Source organism: Trifolium pratense, linkage group LG3 (genome assembly GCF_020283565.1).
Source record: "Trifolium pratense cultivar HEN17-A07 linkage group LG3, ARS_RC_1.1, whole genome shotgun sequence".
Classification (NCBI taxonomy): Eukaryota; Viridiplantae; Streptophyta; class Magnoliopsida; order Fabales; family Fabaceae; genus Trifolium; species Trifolium pratense.
The window spans coordinates 41645866-41668075 of record NC_060061.1 but is presented as its reverse complement, the minus strand read 5'-3'; the positions used below and the strand labels follow the sequence as shown (position 1 = coordinate 41668075).

The 22210-nt window shown below is 34.0% G+C and overlaps 3 protein-coding genes across 3 annotated transcripts; 1 reads left to right on the top strand and 2 right to left on the bottom strand.

Moving 5' to 3' along the window:
• Positions 1-262: 262 nt before the first annotated feature.
• Positions 263-2005, bottom strand: LOC123915124 (F-box/LRR-repeat protein 4-like). Its single transcript, XM_045966272.1, has one exon. The coding sequence runs from the start codon at positions 2003-2005 to the stop codon at positions 263-265; it is 1743 nt and encodes a 580-aa protein (XP_045822228.1).
• A 3143-nt stretch (positions 2006-5148) lies between these two features.
• LOC123915123 (zinc finger CCCH domain-containing protein 33-like) lies at positions 5149-6099 on the top strand. Its single transcript, XM_045966271.1, has one exon. It carries the CDS (start codon positions 5149-5151, stop codon positions 6097-6099), a length of 951 nt encoding a protein of 316 aa, XP_045822227.1.
• A 5383-nt stretch (positions 6100-11482) lies between these two features.
• Positions 11483-13309, bottom strand: LOC123916533. The gene is made up of 2 exons (XM_045968006.1): positions 12262-13309; positions 11483-11896 (listed from the first exon to the last, which is right to left on the bottom strand). Exons 1-2 carry the CDS (start codon positions 13208-13210, stop codon positions 11553-11555), a joined length of 1293 nt encoding a protein of 430 aa, XP_045823962.1. The 5' UTR covers positions 13211-13309; the 3' UTR covers positions 11483-11552.
• Positions 13310-22210: the final 8901 nt, after the last annotated feature.

The following is a 22210-nucleotide window of genomic DNA, read 5'->3' as shown; positions in this document are numbered from 1 at the left end:
GGTGCGCGAGAAAATGCGTAGGAAATCTCTACTACTTTTAGCTAATTTTATATGGAATCCATAAATTCAAGTTTTTTGGAATGCTGAAATAGTAGAAGAGAAACAACACAAAGTGTGCTACAGAATGTATGCAAAACCCATACTGCTAAGGAGGGTTATTATCATGCAAAGACTGGTGAGTAAATAGAAATTAAAAATAAAGTAACTTCTCATAGAAGTAAATTTAAGAACATAAACCATCTTACAATTTATAATTCAAACTTTAGTAAAGCACTTTCAAACGGCATCCATGACGAGAGAAGAATTCCGCCTTTTTTTCATTGGAATAATAACAAGGTGGAGCTGTTATCTTTCTCAATGATGGCTTTGACAATACCATCTTGTCTACAATATTATAATGCACTCTAGGACAATATCCCAGATTAATCTCTCTCAGTTGCGTGCAGTTATCTAACACATGCATCACTCCCTTTTCTGTGACATGATAACAACATTTCAGTTCCAGTTGCAAAAGCCCACAACAATTCTTTGAAATTATATAGAGTGTTTCATCATCGACAAGTGTATATGACAAGTCCAACACCTTCAATTTAGGAACTTCGAAGTTCATTCCAAGCAACTTCACTCCGACACAGTAGGCTAAATTCAAATGTCTAATCTTACAACCTGTCCTTAGAACATGAAAAATACCTTCTTCAGATATGCCATGGCAAGACCTCAAATCAAGCAGTTGCAAATTGGGGAAAATGAAAGCAAACATTTTGATACTTTCATCTCTTAGCCATGAATTGGAAGCAAGATGGAGAGATTTTAATTGAGGGCTTACACCGAAATCCACCAAAGATTTAGACAGTTTCCCTACACTCTCTCTCCCGATTGTAGTGTGTTCCATTTTGATCTCACTAAGTGAAGCACAATTTCTAACGAGGGCAAACAAGGATGAATCTGTGAGAATGTTACAGTAACTAAGGTTTATAGACACCGAATATCCAAGAAATAAAGATAACTTGACAACATGGTGATCAGTTAGAAACTCAGCTTTTTGAAGATCCAAATATTGTATACATCGACACTTGAATAACAAAGAAAAGATTCCATCATAACTATAACCGGTGCAACTTTGGAGCACAAGCCTTGTTAAAGGAAGACCTCCCATTGCAATAGACGAAAGCAACTGATCTGAGATACGTGAAAACGACAAATCAAGACAAGTTAAGCATTTCAAGTTAACCAGCGAGTCAATAAAGTATGAACTAATGTTGTCATCATATGATGTGCATATAACGGATATAGACCTCAAAGTTGTCCTCTCACTGATGGCAGAAGCAACGCCGTGTTGAGTTAAGAATAGGCCTTCTTTCAGCATGATAACCTCTTCGAGAAACTCACAATTCTTACACAAGTGTAAAAGCGATAAGTCGTTTATAGAGGAATTATAACGAGAGAAATTAACCTTGCGGAGTTTAGGAAGTGCCATTAACATTGCGTTTACCACAACATTCGTAATGTCAAAATCAACATGGAAAGGGTTACTGTTACTAAGATCAAGTACTTCAAGTAAAGGGAAACAATCAGATATAAGAGTGAGGTCACTGTTATAGATATAATCAATATTAGAACAAATTAAAGAGGTCAAAGTTGTAATCTTTTTAGAGAAAGCTCGTAAACCATTTGTGGGAATGGCTGGTTGGTCAGAGAGATTGAGAGACGTGAGGTTCAACCGGAAACAAGAGATTTGAGAAAGAAGGGCGTCGAGGTCACCGTCAAAGCAGGTGAGGTCGAGGGATGTGAGATTGGTGAACCTTTTGAAGAGACGGTGAATGAAAGGGCGAGTTGGACCATAGATATTGAGAGAGAATCGAAGATGGTTGGTGATAGAGAGGAATTGTTTAGAAGCGACGGAAAGAGCTTGAAAGTAGTAGTGGTTGTCGTCTCCATGGCCGTCGCTGAGAAATTTAAGGATAGATTCCCAGCACTCATTCGGCAAATATAAATCTTCATCCATTATTATTGTTGTTGCTTGTTGTGGAAGAAACGAATTGGAATTATCATTTATTTATGGGTGCCGCCCAAAACAGAAAAGCCCTGATTTGTGGGGTTTTAATTAGATTTGGTTAAAAGATTAAATTTTTTTGTTTTTTTTTAACAAGCTAAAATGAGATATATATTAAAAAACAGTCTTCCCATTACAAGGTATACTGAGAACGACTAAAACTATTTACAAAGAGTCACGAAAAAAACCATAAAAAATCAAACCAGGCCCAAACAAAGTAAATGATCAGACCACCAGCTATGGTAATTAGAGACTAAAGTCACACTCGTCGTCTTCAACCACCTATAGGAAAATAGCTTGATCTTATCCAATAATTGATGAGAAGTTTGTTTTTATCAATCAATTAGTTTAAAGACCTGTGCGTTGGCACAGGTTTATTGAATTTTATTCGATATTTAAGTTTTTTTTTGTTGACAAATTCGATATTTAAGTTTGTTATTATTTTTTCATTTCTAGGTTTAATTAACGATCTGGATTTTTTTTAAAGAAGTTTATGAAGATGATGGAGAAGGAGAAGGAAAGTAAAATAAATTAGGTGTTGATTGGTTCACTATAAGATACAATAGACTTGCAAGAACCAATGGTTTCCTTTCTAACAACAAAAAATTAAATGGTTAAAATTTAAAAATTAATGAGGTCTTTGGTGGACAAGTTACACTATATGACATCCACAATGACACATCAATATTCAGTCAACAAAAAATATTAACATTTTTTGAAAATAAATTGACAGAAAAAACCTTTTTGGCTAACGGAAATGAATTTTGGGGTCAATCAATTGAGTGACAAGAAGAGGATTTATGGGTGCAGAAGAAATTTCGATTGAGTGATGAAGAGGGTTTTGGAGGGTAAAATGTAGAGCTATTAAAATAAGCTAGTCTATATGGGTCGGACTGTCAAACCCGCTAAAATACAGGGTTGGACTTAATAATTTGGTTTTGAATATTCTTACAGTGTGTTTGGATGGGGAATTCTAGAAATTCAAGGGATTTAAAATACTAGGTAATTCAATTGATTCAATTGAATTCCCTTCATTTTCAAATTTCATTGTTTGGATAAAGTGATGAAATTCCATCAATTTTAAAATTCTTTGTTTGGGTAATGTAATTGAATTTCCTTCATTTAATTTTATTTATTTTAATAAAATCGACCCTAAACCCAAAAATTGGCCGAAAAACAAAAAAAATCGGCCGAAAAACCTAAAATCGGCCAAAAAACCTAAAATCGACTATCAACCATTAAATTGGCTGAAAAAATCGGCGGAAAAACCTAAAATCGGTCAAAAACCATAAATCAGCTGAAAAACCTAAAATCAACTATAAACCATGAAATCGGCCGAAAACCATAAAATCGGCAGAAAAAACATAAAATTGGCCGAAAAACCTAAAATCGGCCAAAAACCCTAAAATCGATAGTAACACACAAAATCGGCTGAAAAACCTAAAATCGACCAAAAGCCCTAAAATCGACTAAAAAATCTAAAATCGGCTGAAAACCCAAAAAATTAATCAAAAACCCAAAAATCAACCCTAAACCCAAAAAATCGGCCGAAAAAACTAAAATCGGCGAAAAACCCAAAAATCGACTATAAACCCTAAAATCGACCGAAAAACGAAAAATCGACCGAAAAACCTAAAAATCGACTATAAATCCATTTTTCGGCCGATATTAGGGTTTATAGTCGATTTTAGGTTTTTCGGCCGATTTTGGGGTTTATAGCCGATTTCAGGATTTTGGGTCGATTTTAGGTTTTCGGGCGAGTTTTTTGGGTTTAGGGACGATTTTAGATTCTTCGGCCGATTTTTTGGATGTTGGCCGATTTTGGGTTTTCGGTCGATTTTTGGTTTTTCGGCCGATTTTTTGGGTTTTCGGCCGATATTAGGGTTTATAGTCGATTTTTTGGATTTTGGCCTATTTTTTGGGTTTTTGGTCGATTTTTGGTTTTTCGGCCGATTTTTTGGGTTTTCAGCCGATTTTAGGGTTTATAGTTGATTTTTGGAATTTTGGCCGATTTTAGGTTTTTCTGCCGATTTTTCGGGTTGCCGGTCGATTTTAGGGTTTATAGTCGATGTTTTGGATTTTGGCCGTTTTAAGGTTTTCGGCCGATTTTTTGGGTTTTCGGCCGATTTTTGGTTTTTCGGCCGATTTTTTGGGTTTTCAGCCGACTTTAGGGTTTCTAGTCGATTTTTGAAATTTTGGCCAATTTTAGGTTTTTCTGCCGATTTTTTGGGTTTTCGGCCAATTTTAGAGTTTATAGTCAATTTTTGGGCTTTTGGCCGATTTTAGGTTTTTTCTGCCGATTTTTTGGATTTTCGGCCGATTTAGTGTTTATCGTCAATTTTAGGTTTTTCGGCTAATTTTAGGTTTTACTATCAATTAGTAATTTTTAAAAGATTACAGAGAAGAAGGAATTTCAAATTCTTTGGTTTTATGTGTCATTTTGAAATTCTTCTTAAATTTTCATCATTTTGAAAATTCTTCAAATTTCCATCCAAACAATGGAATTCACCTTAAATCATTTGAATTCCCTCAAAACATTACTTTACCTCAAAAAATTCCCCATCCAAACACACTCTTAAGGCTTTATAGCCCGACTCAAAAAACTCATTTAAAAACCGGCTAGCTCGTATCGACCATGGGTACCCCATATCAGTATAAAAAAAAAAACAAGAATGTAATAAATAATCATATAATCATTTAATCATACTTATATTCACTTAAAAAATATTTTATAATTATGTTCTTAATTAAAAAAAAAAAGTAAAGTAAGCACTCCCTCTAAAAACCAACTCACATACAGCCCAAAGCTTTAAGTTGCATGCCAACTTTAAGATGTATGTATAAAACCTCCTAATTCAAAAATCTGTTCCTTTAACTTGAACATTTTCTAGATAAACCAGTGAAGTATAGTTTCCATTACTAATCTAACACAAAACCAAAAATTCAAACACCAAGAATTTCCCTCTCTCTCGTTCAAGTTGGTGCTGTTTCATTCTCTGGTATTGTTTGTGTAAGGTATCTTCTTTTTATTCTTGGTTGATTGATTTTCCACTAAAGATTTAATCTTTAAAAGTCTTGATGAATTTCTCTTCATGATGCAGGTTTTTCCAACTGAGAAGCAGAAAATGGATAACTCTGAATTCATGATGTACACGTTTAAAGTTGTATCTTGTAAAATACGTCACTCTCATGACTGGAGTAGGTGCTGCTATGTGCATCACGGAGAAGATTCAAGAAGGCGTGATCCAAGAAAGCATCATTATAGCTCTGTCATTTGTCCCGAGTTTAGCAACAGTTGGCGCTGCAGCAAAGGAGAGTCCTGCCCATTTTCTCATGGAAGGTATGAGTGGGGGCTTCACCCTTCTCATTACCGAACCAGGTTTTGCAACAATGGAACTGAATGCACACGAGAGGTGTGCTTCTTTGCTCACAAACCGGAGGAGATTCGCAGGCCAGAAAATTCTTCTGCTTATTCTTTGCCTACACCTCTATCAAATTCAGGTAGTGCTCACCCTTTCAGACTGCGCCCACCAACAATTCAGATGCCGATGAATTTCGCAAGAAACACCGATCTGCACAATGAGTTTCGCACAAACCAGAATATGCGCAGGCTTCCAGGAATCCAGGTGGATCAACGGGGCTATCCTCCATACTCTACAAATTCAGATGTAATTGGATTACCACAATCCAGGGCTGATCCATCTATGAGTTCAAGATATGATGCCACTTCGAAGCGAAGCCAAGAATTTATTGAGCACAGTAGTATGCCGAGTTTTAATCCTAATCTTTCATCTGCTACATCAGTTTCTGCAGAGCCTTCTAACTTATCCGGTTGGGGCTCAGGTGATCGAAAATTAGACTGGTCTATACCTGGTGATGAACTCAATAGGAGGACAAAATTGTATTCTTCTGGCCTTGGAAACAAAAGCAGCATTCCAACAATGGCGGCGCCAAATGTTGATGATCCGGATGTGTTGCTAAGCGAAGAACCATGGGTTGAATCACTTTTGAAGGATGATGACCCAACATCGGGTTCTGATCATTAGTGTTATTTTTCTCCTTTCACTTTTAATTCATTTGAGTCATTTTTCCCAAATAGTTGAATTTCTAAATGTCATAATGAACCACTAGATGCTTGTACTGTTTCGTTTCTTATGGCACAGGGTAATATATTCTTCTGCTTCATTTTTCAATTTTTTGTTGTGCTTTTAAATGGAAAATGTTGGATTTAAAATTCATAAACTTTTTGCTTGAAATTTCTTCTTACAGTGAACAATCATATTTATGCAAAACAACAGTGGTTTTAGTTTAAAAACAATCCATACATGTGAATGAATATGCAATATTTGTGATATAGTTTAAGAGCTACACTATGGATCAACCAACTTCACCTGAGCATAGGATTAGGATTGGTAATTTTTGGTCAGTGTAGACTGTAGTAATCTATGAATTGATGCTATGGATGTCAAATGTTTCGTGTAAAATCAAATCTAAGTTTATCTACCGGGGTAAATTGTGATTTCAATGACTAATTTTAGTAATAATAAGAGTTGAAAAAAATAGTACAGATTCACAATTACCTGAATATAATTTATGTGTGTGACATGTTTATATTTGAAATGGTTGATTTTAAGTCACTTTACAAACTTCTTACCGAAAAGGTTCCGCTGCAAGACGAGGCAATATATGCTATCATTAGAATTATGACACTTTGTAGATCTGGTGCCGGAAAGCACAGTTAATCGAATTCGAATGTTAGAGTAGACACATGGTTTTCTTTCCATGGACCAGATAGAGTTGGAAAAAGATAAATTGCTTCGGCACTTTTGGAAACTCTATTTGCAAGCAAACAAAGCCAAATGTCAGTGGATTTGAGCTCTCAGGAAAGGTTTCAACCATTGAATGACACGGCGAGTTTAGGAGGAAGACAGTTGTGGATTATATAATTGCTAGGGAGTTGAGTAAAAAGCTGCTTTCGGTTGTGCTTCTCGAAAGTATAGATAAAGCATATATACTAGTGCAGAATAGTTTGTTCCAAGCAAAGAGAACAGGAATATTTCCACACTCACAAGGAAGGGAAATCAGCATCAACAATTAAATCTTTGTTGTGACTTCTTCTGTGTTCAAAGGTAGCATGTTTAGCTCTGCCAATTTTCGGCGATTTTGCATGGTATCACCTCTTTAGGTAGTAATGGTTTCTATGAGTTCACTTTCTCTTCTATTGAAGATGTTCAAAGCGTTCATTCCATTGGATCTTGGAATCTCAATCCGGGTGCGTTGAAGCTTTTTGCTTGGACTAAAGATTTCAATCCAAATACGCAGCAAATTTCTTCCACTCATGTATGGTTGTGTATCTATGGCCTCTCTCAAGAATATTGGCCGGCGTCCCAAATTTCTCTTTGCTATAGCCAGTAGGGTAGGGACACCAATTTATACTGACCAAATCACCGAGTCCAGCTTTAAGGGGATAATTATTTTTTTGGTTACTGCATGCATAATGTAAAGACAGCACTGCATGCATAATGTAAAGACAGCTCAGGTATGGTTGTGTTGTTAGTTGTAAATGGTGCATCTTATTCATTAACATCATTGACAATGCCTTATATGGGCAGATACAACAGTTTGACACTTTACACAAGTTTAGGCCTCGCCTGGCCTAGTCAGGCTTAGGCTTCGCCAAACCAGCACGCGCGCGCTACACTAATAACACCAAATACAAAGCCAAGTTCAACGACACACACAACAAACCCTCCGTTAAATTGAACCCCTAACACAGTTACAATTTAAGATACAAAGATCAAGCATTCCTAAGAACTGCCTTAATCTAAAAAGGCTTCAAGCTTCAATGGCTTAGTTAGGATATCAGCTGTTTGCTCCTCAGACTTGCACTGCACCAGTTCAATTATGCCATCCTTAGTGAGATCTCTAAGGAAGTGATACCTCGCGTCTATATGCTTGCACCTTCTGTGCATAATAGGATTCTTTAAGAGCTTAATGGAAGAGCTGATGTCAGTAGATCATAGTACACTTCTGTTGCTTTATCCTCAAGTAATCCAAAATATTCCTTAACCGAATACCTTGACAAGCACATGAAGCAGCAGACACAAATTAAGCTTCAGTGGTTGATAGAGTGACTATAGGTTGCTTCTTTAATGACCATGAAATTGCTCGTGACCCAAGCATAAACACAAAACCAGTTGTACTTTTTCTGTCATCCAAATCTCCTGCATAATCAAAATCACTCCACCCTACAAGACTCGATTCTTTACTAGTGTCAGCTTTGTACAAAATTCCAGACCAAGAGTTCCCTTCAAATACCTCCAAATCCTCTCGACTGCTACAACATGTATCTCAGTAGGTCTATCCATGAATCTAGCTACTAAACATACAGAATAAGCAAGATCAGGCCTTGAAGCCAGTAGATACATCAAGCATCCAACCATCTGTTTGTATCTTGAGGCATCTGCAGCTTTACCACTTTCATTTTTGATCAGTTTACAACCTGGAACTACGGGACTACACATTTTATTGCAATTATCCATACTAAACCTAGGTAGTATCTCAGTGGCATACTTTTGCTTATGCATGAAAATTCCTTCACTACTTTGATTCACTTCAACTCCCGAGAAATATATCTTATTTTACCCAAATCAGTCATAGCAAATTTCTTTTTCATGGAAGATTTAAATTCCTCAATAAGAATTTGATCATTACCTGTATAGATTAGATCATCAACATAGAGACTTACAATTAAAATTCCATTCTTAGCTCCATACTAGACAAACAATGTGTGTTCATAAGGGCACTTCACAAAATTTTCAGAATTATTGTTTTGGTTACTGGCATGCATAATGTAAAAACAGTACTTGATGTTACAAATTAAGGAACTAAATTCGAATACACCCATATGAACTAAATTCCTGTATAGCTTCTATCAAGGCCATAGCTTCTCCTTCAATTATAGAGCATCTCACTTGAATCCATGAGGTTCCAGCCATGACAAATTGGCCCATTTGATCGCGAACACACCATCCCGTACTTGTTTTGCCTAGCTCATTATGGAACCCTTCATACATTGCCAAACTCACATCTCATGATCAAAGCTTCAGGACCATCCATATGCAAAGCTGTCGGTACTTCTATCATATATGCCTAGCCACCGTATCACGCAGACCATATGGTATATGACCAATATTTGTTGTTTAATTTGGTTCAAATAGCAATCAAAATTTGAAAATAAAGGAAAAATATACTCACTCATAAGAGGAACCCCAACACACTCTCAAACTCTCAAACATATATGGAAGAGGAACACCAACATAAACTGATGTCTCGCCAAATCAGATGACTCGCCAAACACAAACTACTTTCAATTCAACAAATTTCAAATACAGTTACGAAGAAAAGGAACAAACCAAGATTGCATGAACAAAATGAATAATCAAACCGAGATTGCAACCGAGATTACATACTAGTATATTTTTTTCCCCATTTTTTCTCCCTAATTTTTTGCTGCACTATTAGTTTTTTTTATAATAAAAAAATTGCATTCATGGGAAGTACAAGAGTACTTCAAAAGTTTAGCACCTATGTAAGTGATTAGTTATGTTCAATTGCTTTACTATTAGTTATGTTCAATATTGGGTTGTAATTTTCCAGCAACCAAGAAAATGTTTATTAATATTGTGCAAGTCAAGTCATTATTCTTGCAAGATTACTCTTTTATTTGACTTTTGGTGACTTTCATTTTTTGGATTTCACTTTTAATTTAAGTCATGCATATGTAATGTATTAATGTTTAAGAATTAACATGCATGGTCCAGTGCAGTTAAAATTTACATATATGTTCTTAATATTGATGCCTTTGAGATTCTTACATGATCATGTGTTGACTCTATTTTCAGCATGGTACATAATTATGTCATAGTACTATTCTTAGTTCTAATCTTTTTTATAATATCAAACTACACTTTGTATGGTCAAGACTTTAAGCTATATATCATGAATTTGAATTCCAATTGTTTCAAATTAGTATTTCAGTAGACAACCTCTGTCAACTGTCATTGAATCTTGCCTTACACTTTATTTTTTGACTTTCAATAATGATATACTCAATCCAAAATTTTGCAGGCTTTGAAGATCCATATCCCATGTTTTCTGTAATAATCATCAAGGCACAAACATCCATGAATGCTTTATCAATCAAAAGCATTAAGCATCTCCTCATCTCGTACCATTGATCACATTTGTTTTTCATTTTGGGAAATGTTAAAGTTAATCACTGGTTTAATAAAATCCAAAAGTAATTTTTTTTACTAAACAATGTGTAAACCATGTATCCTCTGCCTGCAACTGCAGAGACTAATCTTTCGAGCCATATGATATTTAATATTATCAATGCATTAAATATTCAAAAACATTGTGTTGGATATGTCTTGAAATCTCAGTTACAAGAAGTCAGAAAAATCTTTGTTGAATCTTTGATGTTTTGAAGATTTTTTGGGAAAAAAATATATTTTCTTGGAAGATACTTTGACTTGGATTTGTTTTATTTTAAAACAGATTTGTTACTAATTTTTTGGCATATTATTTTTCTATAAATAGGGAGTGCTTTATTCATAGAAAAATTGAGAGAGAGAGAGAGAGGGGAAGGGAGCAACAATGTAGGGTTTTCAATTAGGATTTGCCGCCGACACAAGGCTAGGGTTTTAGAGAGAAACAAGAGGGGTTGTCTCTTGGTATAACTCTAGGGTTTGGCAAAGGGGATTGATTACACATTGGGAAACACTTGTCAAATTGAGTCTCTTGGCCACGGGAAGAGATTCGGGATTTGGGTAGAATTAGGATTAATTCTTGTAACCCAATGGAGAATTTCTTTGTAGCGTTACTCTTTGATATAGTGGAACGGAGGGGCTGCTCTCTCCCCCAGACTAGGTCATTATTGGACCGAACTTGGTAAACAAATTATCATGTTCTTTCTTCTCCTTTATCTTTTATCGGTTGTTATTATTATTGTTATTGGTTGCCGTTCTATTGCTCCACACATCAAGTTCTTTTATTGGTGTGATTTTATGACGAATTCTCAACACATTGTTTACAAAGTTTTCAAAATGTATTATCCCAAGCTTCTATCTTCTCAATATGACGGGCCCGGATTCCATGCGGTCACATTTTATGTGCAGTTTGTGCCATTTATAGCCGTCCGATCAAGATCGAATGGTGATGATTTAAAAACTGTATTTGTTGACTGTATTTGTCTAAACCGTCCGATCGTGATAGAATGGCTATAAAAAAACTGTATGAAAAAGGACTACACCTAATCCAATTCCCTATATCACAGTTAAAAATAAAAATTCAAAACTAAATGTAACTACAGCCATCCACATACAAAATTATTAGAAACATCATTAGAAAATAAACAAGTCTTAAATCTTTTACCACTTTATTCATAAGGTTTATAATTTTTACAAAATTTTGAAGTTACTAACTTGTGAATTTTTTACTCAACAAGTTGACTTATCACCTCATTCAACAATTGATCAAAAATTTCTGACTCAAAATCAGCACATACACTTCCTAAATTACTTTCTTGATTCATCCATGCATGAACTTGATTTTTTGAACCAGCCAATTCATCTTCAACTAGCTTGCATGCTTCACCCCAAATATCTATATACTCTTTGTAATTATGCTTCTCTCTCTTCTTTGATTCTTCAATTGCCTTATCCTTCTTCTCATCAATCATCAAATTATCATCGGAACGCATAAGAATGTGTTTGTTATTTTCAAGCTCTGGTGTCAACTTTCTTCTTGAACTTGAACCAACTGCAATAGAATCTATTCCTGCAAAAATAAATTCAAACTTAACACAATTTCTTGAGTTAACATAATATAACAACTAAGGTTTTAATATAAGGTCTACCGCCGCAATCTAGTCCACCAAATTGATATTTTTTTATATATCTTTGCGACTGCAGTTCGCATTTGATGAACTTTAATTTAGTACATGTTTGAAATTATGGTGAATTTGACAGAATCATAGTGACATAGTGATTTTGTTGAAGCTATAAAGTGTTTCTGTTGTTCAAAATTAAGGTGGCACACCGTGATTCCACCGAACTCAGGGACAATTGCATTCTATGTGTAGCAACTACACTTAGAAATCATAGAAAAAAGTTGAGCAAGTAAAATTAGCAAAAGAAACAAACCTGTTCCACAAGACTTGCGCTCGAATTCGAGGACAGAAACAGGACTTGAATCATCTGATTTATCTGATTTACATTCAGTTTCAATCTTCTTTTCTGCATAAAAATTTGTTCTTTTCTTCCTCCTTATTCTCCTTTTCTTCTTTTCACTAATCACAACTTCATTATAGCTCTTTGGCTTCAACAATTCAACTGCTTCTGAATCATAACACTTCTTTTCAGATAAACCCTTGAACTTATATGAAGTGTTAGTGATTTCTAGAAGTTTATTAGACACCCTTTTGCTCATTTTCCCTTTCTCAATCAAAACTTTCTCATCATAAACATTTTCTCTCTTGTTCTTCTTCTCCTTCAAATCAACTATCATTTTTTCATCTTTATGCTTCAATTCAGAACAACCCATTTTCTTTTTTCTCCCATTGGATTTGGATTTCAACCCTTTAACACTCTCACCTTCATTTTCAAAGTTAAGTACAAAAAAGCTCTCATTTTCAGTTAACTTAAAAGTTGGAGGCTCTCTAAATGACAATGTTGAACTAACCCTCTGATGATGAATTTTTCCATTGCTTTCTCCCAAATAGTCCATTGAGTTCATCGATTTGCTACGCGAAAGTGAACCTGGTTTTGATGCAAATGGTATCTCTCCCATTGATTCTAAACCCATTAACCTTGCAACTATAGGAGGAGGAGGAGTAGCAGCAGCAGCCATAGCATTCTCCTCAGAAATGTGTAAGTTATGATCTTTGTAACTCAGAACAGAGTTTGTTGAATCAAATTCTGTAAGTTGATTTAATGGATCTTTTGGAAGGTTTCCTGAGCAAAGAATCTTGCGCATGATGGCTGTGAGACACCCTGTGGTGGTGGTTTTGGAGGAACACATTGGTGTGTTCGATGAAATTGATGGAGATACATTTGAAGAAGTTGGTGTTTGTGTTGGAGTTGAGAGTTTCATGATTTGAATGATCTAAGAAACATAAAGAAACATATAGAGAGAAAATAAAAAAACTATATAATAAAATAAATATACAAAAAAATGAAAAGAGAAAGTGAGATTGAGTATTATGTTGGAATCTTAAACTCAAACTTCCATTTAGATCAATGATTAAGGAATGCTTACCAACTATGTATCTATGACATACACAAATTTCAAGTACAATACAAACATATCGATATATCGATACTGATAACAATTTTTGGCACGAGGTCAAACATTAAACACACTTAATATTAAGTATTAATGCTACATAGATTGACATAAACACAAACACGATACTATTATTATATAGACATAAATACGATGTGTTGGTGTCAGACACATAAATCTTGTTATGAAACACTTCATCATTCTGAAATGTCAGTGTTATGTAGTAAATAGAATTAAGGTGACATGCTGTGATTTTTCAAAAATTATAGAGTATAGTTCTATAAAATCACGTGAGTCACCGTTATTCTGATACATCAATCGTAATACAGCATAATATTTTAATGAAAAAGGAAAAGGGATTGGAAGAATGAAAAGTAGGATTTGAATTTTGCTACATAAAGGAACAAAGGGTGGCGGGATTTGGATTTGAATATGAGAAAGAAAGAACAAAGCTAGAAATAAGGATGAGGTGGAACTGTTACTTTCTGCTTTATAGCACATTGACAATTTGTGACATAGTTCAGTGTACACTGTACTATAATGTTTCCACGCGCATCATAAAGTCATATTTTTGTGCTAAAATTATGCATTGTTTCCCATTTTGTGTAGACAAAGTAGCACACTCTTAGGGCGCGTGAACATAGAAACTTTACTACTTTGGTTTAAGTTCAAAGTTTCAAAAACTAGAAAAGGAAAAAAAAGTGTGAAGAGTTTAACTATTGGATGAGGATTTTGTTACTTTTGACAGAAACTGTGTGAGTGAAAGATTGAGATTGGAACTCAATGTTGTAAGTACTGGTTGTGTTTTTTTTGTCGTTTTGTGTTACTGGAAATATTGTCAGTGTTTTGAAGAAATTCTTTTGGGTTTTTGCAGTTGAAGGAAATGACTTTTGGTTGTGGTTGTTCCAACCACCGTGTGTATGTTTGGTTTCAATTCTGGAGCAGCCAGAATTGATTGATTCTGGACATGTAGAATGGATTCTGACTTGTTTGGTTCCTCAAAAGTAGAATTGATTCTGTCTCCAGAATGGATTCTGCTTGAAGCTAGAAATTGTAGCTTCTCATTCTAAAATTGATTTTTACACTCAAATTCTTTATTCAACTCACTTTTGTATGAATATATCCAAACACAAATCAATTCTACCAAACTCAATTTTATCAAAATCAATTCTGTCAAACTCAATTCTATCAAAATCAATTATATCTACCACAGAACCAAACACATACTGTGTAACTACTTTGATTATTTGATTTCTTTGTAGTATACTAGTGAAATAATTAGCAAAAATAATAACCACATTAGTGGAAATTGGCAAATTAATGTGGATTTTGGGAAAAACTTTTCCTGCAAATGCGTCGGTTATTTTGGGATGAAAGGGGTATTGATTTTCAATATGTATTTGCAAATATATTTTAAAGTCATCTCTCATCAAATATATGACTTTTAACACACTTTCTCATGTTGATGACTAGTCATACAACGTGCTCTGTTGATGTTGTGTCAACTATTGTGCAACTATATGTTGATTTAAACTTGTTTCTCATGAGGTGTACCTTATTGATGTTGTGTGTTAGCTAAAGAGTATGCGTGTGTTTGGTTCTGCGGCGGAGAGAATTGATTTTGGCAGAATTGATTCTGTAAAATTGATTCTGGCCAAAATTGATTTTAAGCTGAAGTGGTTTATGTTTGGATATATTCATGAAAAAGTGAGTTGAACAAAAAATTTGAGTGTAAAAATCAATTCTAGAATCAGAAGCTACGATTTCTAGCTTCAAGTAGAATCAATTCTGGAGGCAGAATCAATTCTACTTTTGAAAAACCAAACAAGTCAGAATCAATTCTACACGTCCAGAATCAATTCTGGATGCTCCAGAATTGAAACCAAACATACACTATATGTGAACGAAAAAAACTGCTTATTTGAGCAATCCAAAAAGTATGAATTCATAATTGAGGGATAATATTAGGTGTGAACAAGAGTCATATGTTAAAATGAACATTTTGATGTTGAGCTACACATAAATGAAGGGATCGATCATATAATCTAATAAATTTTAAAATTTTAGGTAAAAATGTGATATCTAAATACTTATGTGCTACTCTTCATTCAATATGATATACTCTACTCTTGACATCCAATATGAGGCTATATTTTATTTAATGTGGAACATTCAAATATAAAAAGGGTTTTTTCTAATTTTTTTTTTTTGGTAAAGGGGTTTTTTCTAATCTACTCTTTTATAATTTGAGGATATTTATCTATCAATCAATGAGAACAGGTTGTCATATGCAATCCAAAAGTTTGTTACAAGTTAGTTGTAGTCAGTGGCGGATCCAGGACCTTGGACCAGGGGGTGCAAATTTTACGGTGAATTTTTTTTTTCTTCAATTTGTATAGTGGCACAAAATTTCTACCTTAAAGTCAATAATTAAGTAAGAAATCCTGGGTACGAACTTTGGCCTACGCAAATTGAACATGAGTGATCTATATGATATAAATTTGCAATCCAACAATAAATTTTATATTATAAAATTAGTAGAAAAAAACTACACCAATATATAATATTAATCTGACTATATTGAATGACATATAATGGCAAAACTTTTCCATTAAAAAAAATAATTAATTTTTCCAGCTTTTAGTTTTCCTTTTCCCTTTGCTCCAATTGTTAAAAATTATCATGCATAAATCGGTGAAAAATATAATAAACCTCTCTTTGTTGACTACCTCTTAGTCCAAAGTGATATTTTTAAAAAGAAGTTTAGTGGCCCAAGCCCATAGCATAACATACATACACGCATTTAACCCTAATTATGTAGCCGCCACACTTCATCTTCTCCTCAGTTTATGAACTCTTACACTTTAATTCACTTCTTCACTTCTTCGACTCTGCTTCTTTTACTCTGCTTCTTTTCTCAGTTTATGAACTCTTACACTTTAATTCACTTCTTTTTCTTCAGTTCTTTTCTCAGTTTATGAACTCTTACACTTTAATTCACTTCTTTTTCTTCAGTTATTATTCTTTGTTATAGAAATAGTTGATCATGGGTGCAAAAAGAAAATTTCAGGGTGTGCAAAGAACAAAAATACAAGATTATAGGTGCAAATTCTAACAGTTGAGCGGGTGCAGCTGCACACCCTCAACTGTACCTAGATCCGCCCCTGGTTGTAGTTAGCACATGCAAATTCGCTTATGTAACTTGTTCTCATTGGTTAATGGATAAATAATCTCAAATTATGAAGAGCGTAAAGTACACGTCCTATATCTAAAAAAAAAAACAGAGAGACTTGTATATTGTGATTGACAAGTCCATGATATACACAAGAGACAAATATTTTATTAACTTTATGGTAAAACGTATTAATTTAATAATAAAAATAAAGGTGTACATCTCATTAGATTAAATAAAAGGTGACATATTAATCTAATGGTAAAATTTATTAATTTAATAATAAAAATAAAGGGGGCTGCTAATTTAGACCCAGTTGGGTCTAAATTAGCAAGGTGCACCTTTTGAGTTGGACAAAAATACCCATTTTTTAATTTTTTGGAAGAATAGAGCAACAGGGGCATTTCTGTAAATTTATGCAACAGTACACGCGCCCCCACTTCTTTTTTCCCCCCCCATGACACGTGGCAGCGTGTGATTGCACAAGATCAGAGCGCGTGCATCACACGCGCCGACAGCTGCGAGTTTGCGTGATGGCTGACGCGGAGAGAGAAAGCCTTTTGAAAAGGCAGGCCACGTGTCAGCAGCTGATTGGCTGCGTTAATTTTTTTCCATTTTATACTTTAAACTCGATTATTTCGTCGTAAATTAATTTTTTATTTTTTAATTTTTATACCAAAATTCATAATTTTTTTTTCTCTACAAATAGAGACTTGGTTTGTTTGATTTGGACACCGAAAAAAAAACGCAATTTTTTACTACTTTAAACTCGATTATTTCGTCGTAAATTAATTTTTTATTTTTTATTTTTTATACCAAAATTCATAATTTTTTTTTCTCTACAAATAGAGATTTGGTTCGTTTGATTTGGACACAGAAAAAAAACTCAATTTTTTTCACTACCTTAATCTCATCAAATAACTAATAATCAACTTACTGAAACCATTTTACCAGCAAAATGGTTTCAGTTTACAACTCTCTGAAACCATTCTACCAGATAAATGGTTTCAGAAGCAAACACAATTAAATAATTACTCACTGAAACCATTCTACCAGTAAAATGGTTTCAGAATACAACTATGTGCAACCATTCTACAAGGTAAATGGTTTCAGAAGCAAATAACTAATAATCTACTTACTGAAACCATTCTACCAGCAAAATGGTTTCAGATTACAACTCTCTGAAACCATTGTACCAGATAAATGGTTTCAGAAGCAAACACAATTAATAAATTACTCACTGAAACCATTCTACCAGTAAAATGGTTTCAGAATACAACTATGTGCAACCATTCTACAATGTAAATGGTTTCAGAAGCAAATAACTAATAATCTACTTACTGAAACCATTCTACCAGCAAAATGGTTTCAGATTACAACTCTCTGAAACCATTGTACCAGATAAATGGTTTCAGAAGCAAACACAATTAATAAATTACTCACTGAAACCATTCTACCAGTAAAATGGTTTCAGAATACAACTATGTGCAACCATTCTACAAGCTAAATGGTTTCAGAAGCAAATAACTAATAATCAACTTACTGAAACCATTCTACCAGCAAAATGGTTTCAGATTACAACTCTCTGAAACCATTGTACCAGATAAATGGTTTCAGAAGCAAACATTAGTTTTTAATTATCGTTTTATCTCATTTAAGGTAGTGAAAAATTGCGTTTTTTTTTTCGGTGTCCAAATCGAACGAACCAAATCTCTATTTGTAGGAAAAAAAAAATTATGAATTTTGGTATAAAAAATAAAAAATAAAAAATTAATTTACGACGAAATAATCGAGTTTAAAGTAGTGAAAAATTGCGTTTTTTTTTCGGTGTCCAAATCAAACAAACCAAGTCTCTATTTGTAGAGAAAAAAAAATTATGAATTTTGGTATAAAAATTAAAAAATAAAAAATTAATTTACGACGAAATAATCGAGTTTAAAGCATAAAATGGAAAAAATCACGCAGACCCATTCATATGCTGACACGTGGCTGCCTTTTTCAAAAGTAAAATTTTCTCTCTCCAGCTTATAATCTAGTGTGGCGCAGACAAGATGGTAGGATGATCTGGGCTGTCTGATCAATCAGACAGCCTTAATGAGATCACATCTTGGCTGTCTGATGGAAATCAACGGTCTGTAACCATGGTCCTTCCGTACGCGCGCGACACTGGATCCACGTCTATTAATTTTTAAGAAGGTGGGGGCGCGTGTCATTATTTTTTTTTTTATGTAAAATTACAGAAATGCCCCTGTTGCTCTATTCTTTCAAAAATTAAAAGAATGGGTATTTTGGTCCAACTCAAAAGGTGCACCTTGCTAACTTAGACCTAACTAGGGTCTAAGTTAGAAAACCCCAAAAATAAAAGTGTGCATGATGAAAGATCATTTGTGTATATACTAAGTCATCGTGATAATGGAGATAGCACGGCTTTTATAGTGCATAAAGTGCATAATAATAGGATGATTACTAATTTACTATGGCTATATATAATATTCCCTCAACTATTTTGACTATATGCACTATTCACATCTTATTTTGACCCTATTTTTGTATTAATAAATAAAAATAAATATTAGCATATAAGATGTTGTTGTATTCATCTCGATGAGTATTTTCAAAATATCATATTTTTATAATTTTTACTATTATACAATTAAAAATATTAATCGTCAAAGTTATGCATTATCATGCGTGACGCAGTCAACTGACTCACTTATTGTGGGACGGAGGGAGTATGATGTACCATGTAATAGGGTAGTCTGGGATGAATAGATTTACCTAATAAATGATTATAACACATAGAATAGCATAGTGTTTAGACTTTAGATTAAGTGATTTCGGAGGAAAAAACTGGGGAGTAAAGAAATATAAAAATATTATTGAGTTTTTATTTATAAAATTTGTATATTTTTTTTTAATGGCAAATTGTTAGTATATTACAATATTATGTTAGTCTAATAATATAATTGTTATTAACAATAATTTCTACTTTTCCAATTTGATTTTAAGAAAAAATTTAAGATCAAAATGATGTCAACTCAGATCTAAAATTTAGTATAATATAAAATGAGTTTCAAGATTTAATTTAGGCGTGAAAGGTATATATGAAAAAATAAAAATAAATAAGTTTTTCGAGATTGTATACAAAGTACCCAAATATAATTTGGCTCTCCTATATGAACTAATTATATCAATAGAACTCATGAAACATCATTCAGTGGATTGATTCATTCAGACAAAAACAAACATAAGTTTTAGAAATGCGACTTTCGGAAATGTACGATATTTGGTGGGCAAAAGAATAAAACCAACCATAAAAGTAAATACATACCTATTATGGATACGATCATGAAAACCTCACTTGTCAGATCTTCAAAATCAATATGGATGCAACACGATCAAAGCTTGGGATTTAGGATTTTGAAGTTGCAACTCGAGATGACGTAGGTTATGTTTTAGCATTAGCAACGTGTAGTTGTTGATGTTTGAACGATTCGAGCAGGGTTGAATCGGAGAGAAATTAGGGTTACAATTTTAAAGGGAAAATGTGTCTCTCATTTCAAAAGTCAAAATTAATTTATTTGAAGTGATGTAAGCTCTTTATAATCATCCACACCCAAATAGCTATTTGAATTGGTTTTATGGGCCTGGATTGCTAAGATAAATTTTTGGAGTTTTACTTTTCGCACCCCTGACAGACACGAACGCCCCCCGATATTCCCAAAATACCCCTTCGCTATGTAGAAAGCGAGTGTGGTAATTATCAAATCTAAATCACCGTTGTTCGCTTTCTATGGAGCGAACCTGTCGGCAGTAAAAAAAATAGCCCCTCATGCAGTCAAAACTGACTGCCACGTGGCTAAATATGATTGGTCACGTGGGAGACTGTGATGTGGCTTCAACCAATCACAATGAAGCTGAATTACTGTAAACGGGGGGGGGGACCATGGAGTGAAAAATTAATCACACCAAAATCACTCGCTCCCTCCCTCATTCTTCTTCTTATATATTTTTTTTGTCTTTTAATTTTTATTTTTAAGTGTTGTTAGTTTGGTGTAAACGGTCGTATAGTGCGTTGTCGATTACTTATAACATTCTTATCGGTGATGTTTTTTCACCATGATTGAGAGTGTTATTGTAATCAACATTGGACTTTTATGTCCAAAATTAATTAAAAATGTTATAAGTAATCGAAATAGAGTCTGATAAAGAATTAGCAAAGGCCCGACGAACCAAATAAGGGAGAATGTATCGATAACGGGAAAATTGTTGCCTTTGGTGTCCATGCTCTTCCGTTCGAATAGCCTCAACTGATGGGTTGTTAATATTTATTTACACCAGAACAACATCACCCTTTTATTTGTTAAACAAATTGCCACTGCATTCTTTTTGGTCTTTACAATTTATAATTTTTTTTATGTAATTTTTTTTTATCTAATGTAAGTTTAAGATGTAACTCTCATCGTTTTAATTAATATTAATGAGATAAATTTTGCCGTGTATGTGTTTATGCAATTTTTTTCACTACTGTTGTCATTCGCTGCCTATGCAGCGAACGTGTATGATTCGTATACACCGTTCGCTCACTAGGCTGCGAGCACAGACAAAAACAATAAATAAATAAATAGTAACTAAAACAATAAACTTCTCGTTAATTAAAAAAAAGAAGTAAATAAAACATTAAACATAACCATAAATTTACGTTAATTAAAAAACAATACATTAAAAATCATCGGCTAAATTAATTGTTTCAACTTCACCATCGCCGGGTCCAACCATGTTTGCCAAAATATATTCGATGGATCTAACCAAATTAACGTCTAGCTCGATCGGTCCCTTCGTCATGTACTGAGAAAAAAATAGAGAACATTGATCTCACATCTTCGTCGTTGTGAAGTTTCATCTTGGTGAAGAACACCTTTCCGTCTAAGCGAACCGACGGACGACGATAAACTACTTCTGTCACCCTTCTTTGATCCGGTACGTGGAGACGACAGTTGAGTTCGGTCAGTTGATTCTTCAGATCACCTAGTGTAACATCAACATTGATTCTGAACAGATTCAGATTCCCCTGATTGTAGTAAACTGCAATCAGGTGGGAGTTAGATGTAAAATCTATATTCTCCATTTTCACATATTGAGTAGATATTGAACCAAACACACTTATTTATACTAGCCTTTTAAAAAAAATTCACCACACAATTGTCTGGTGCGTCATTGGCCACACAATCTTGAGAGTACCATATACATTCGCTCTGTATGAAGCGAACAAGGGGGTGTGCTCGCAGTTTAAGAAGCGAGTAAGGGGTTTTCTCGATGTGTAGTAGGCGAGTAAAGGGGTGCTTGCTGTTAGCAAGCGAAGATGCAGAACACTCGCTCCCTAGAAGGCGAGACATGACAGTAACATAACAGAATGTATGTTTTTGAATGAACCATGTTTGTTTGCGAGCAATACCAAACATATTTTTTGTGTTACAAGTAACTAAATAATTCAACACAAGTAAACACAAATTTATCAAAATAACACCAGACGAACCCAAAAATAATAATCAAATAAACGCAAAAATAGTTAAAATGAAGGCTTATCTTATGTTTCCTTGTTGTTTTCAACCACAAACGCGCAAGAATACTTTGAT

Coding starts and splice junctions, on each gene's coding strand:
- LOC123915124 (XM_045966272.1), bottom strand. CDS start 2,005: ATGGATGAAGATTTATATTTGCCGAATGAGTGCTGGGAATCTATCCTT.
- LOC123915123 (XM_045966271.1), top strand. CDS start 5,149: ATGCAGGTTTTTCCAACTGAGAAGCAGAAAATGGATAACTCTGAATTC.
- LOC123916533 (XM_045968006.1), bottom strand. CDS start 13,210: ATGAAACTCTCAACTCCAACACAAACACCAACTTCTTCAAATGTATCT. Junction 11,897..12,261: donor GCGCAAGTCTTGTGGAACAG/GTTTGTTTCTTT, acceptor TTATTTTTGCAG/GAATAGATTCTATTGCAGTT.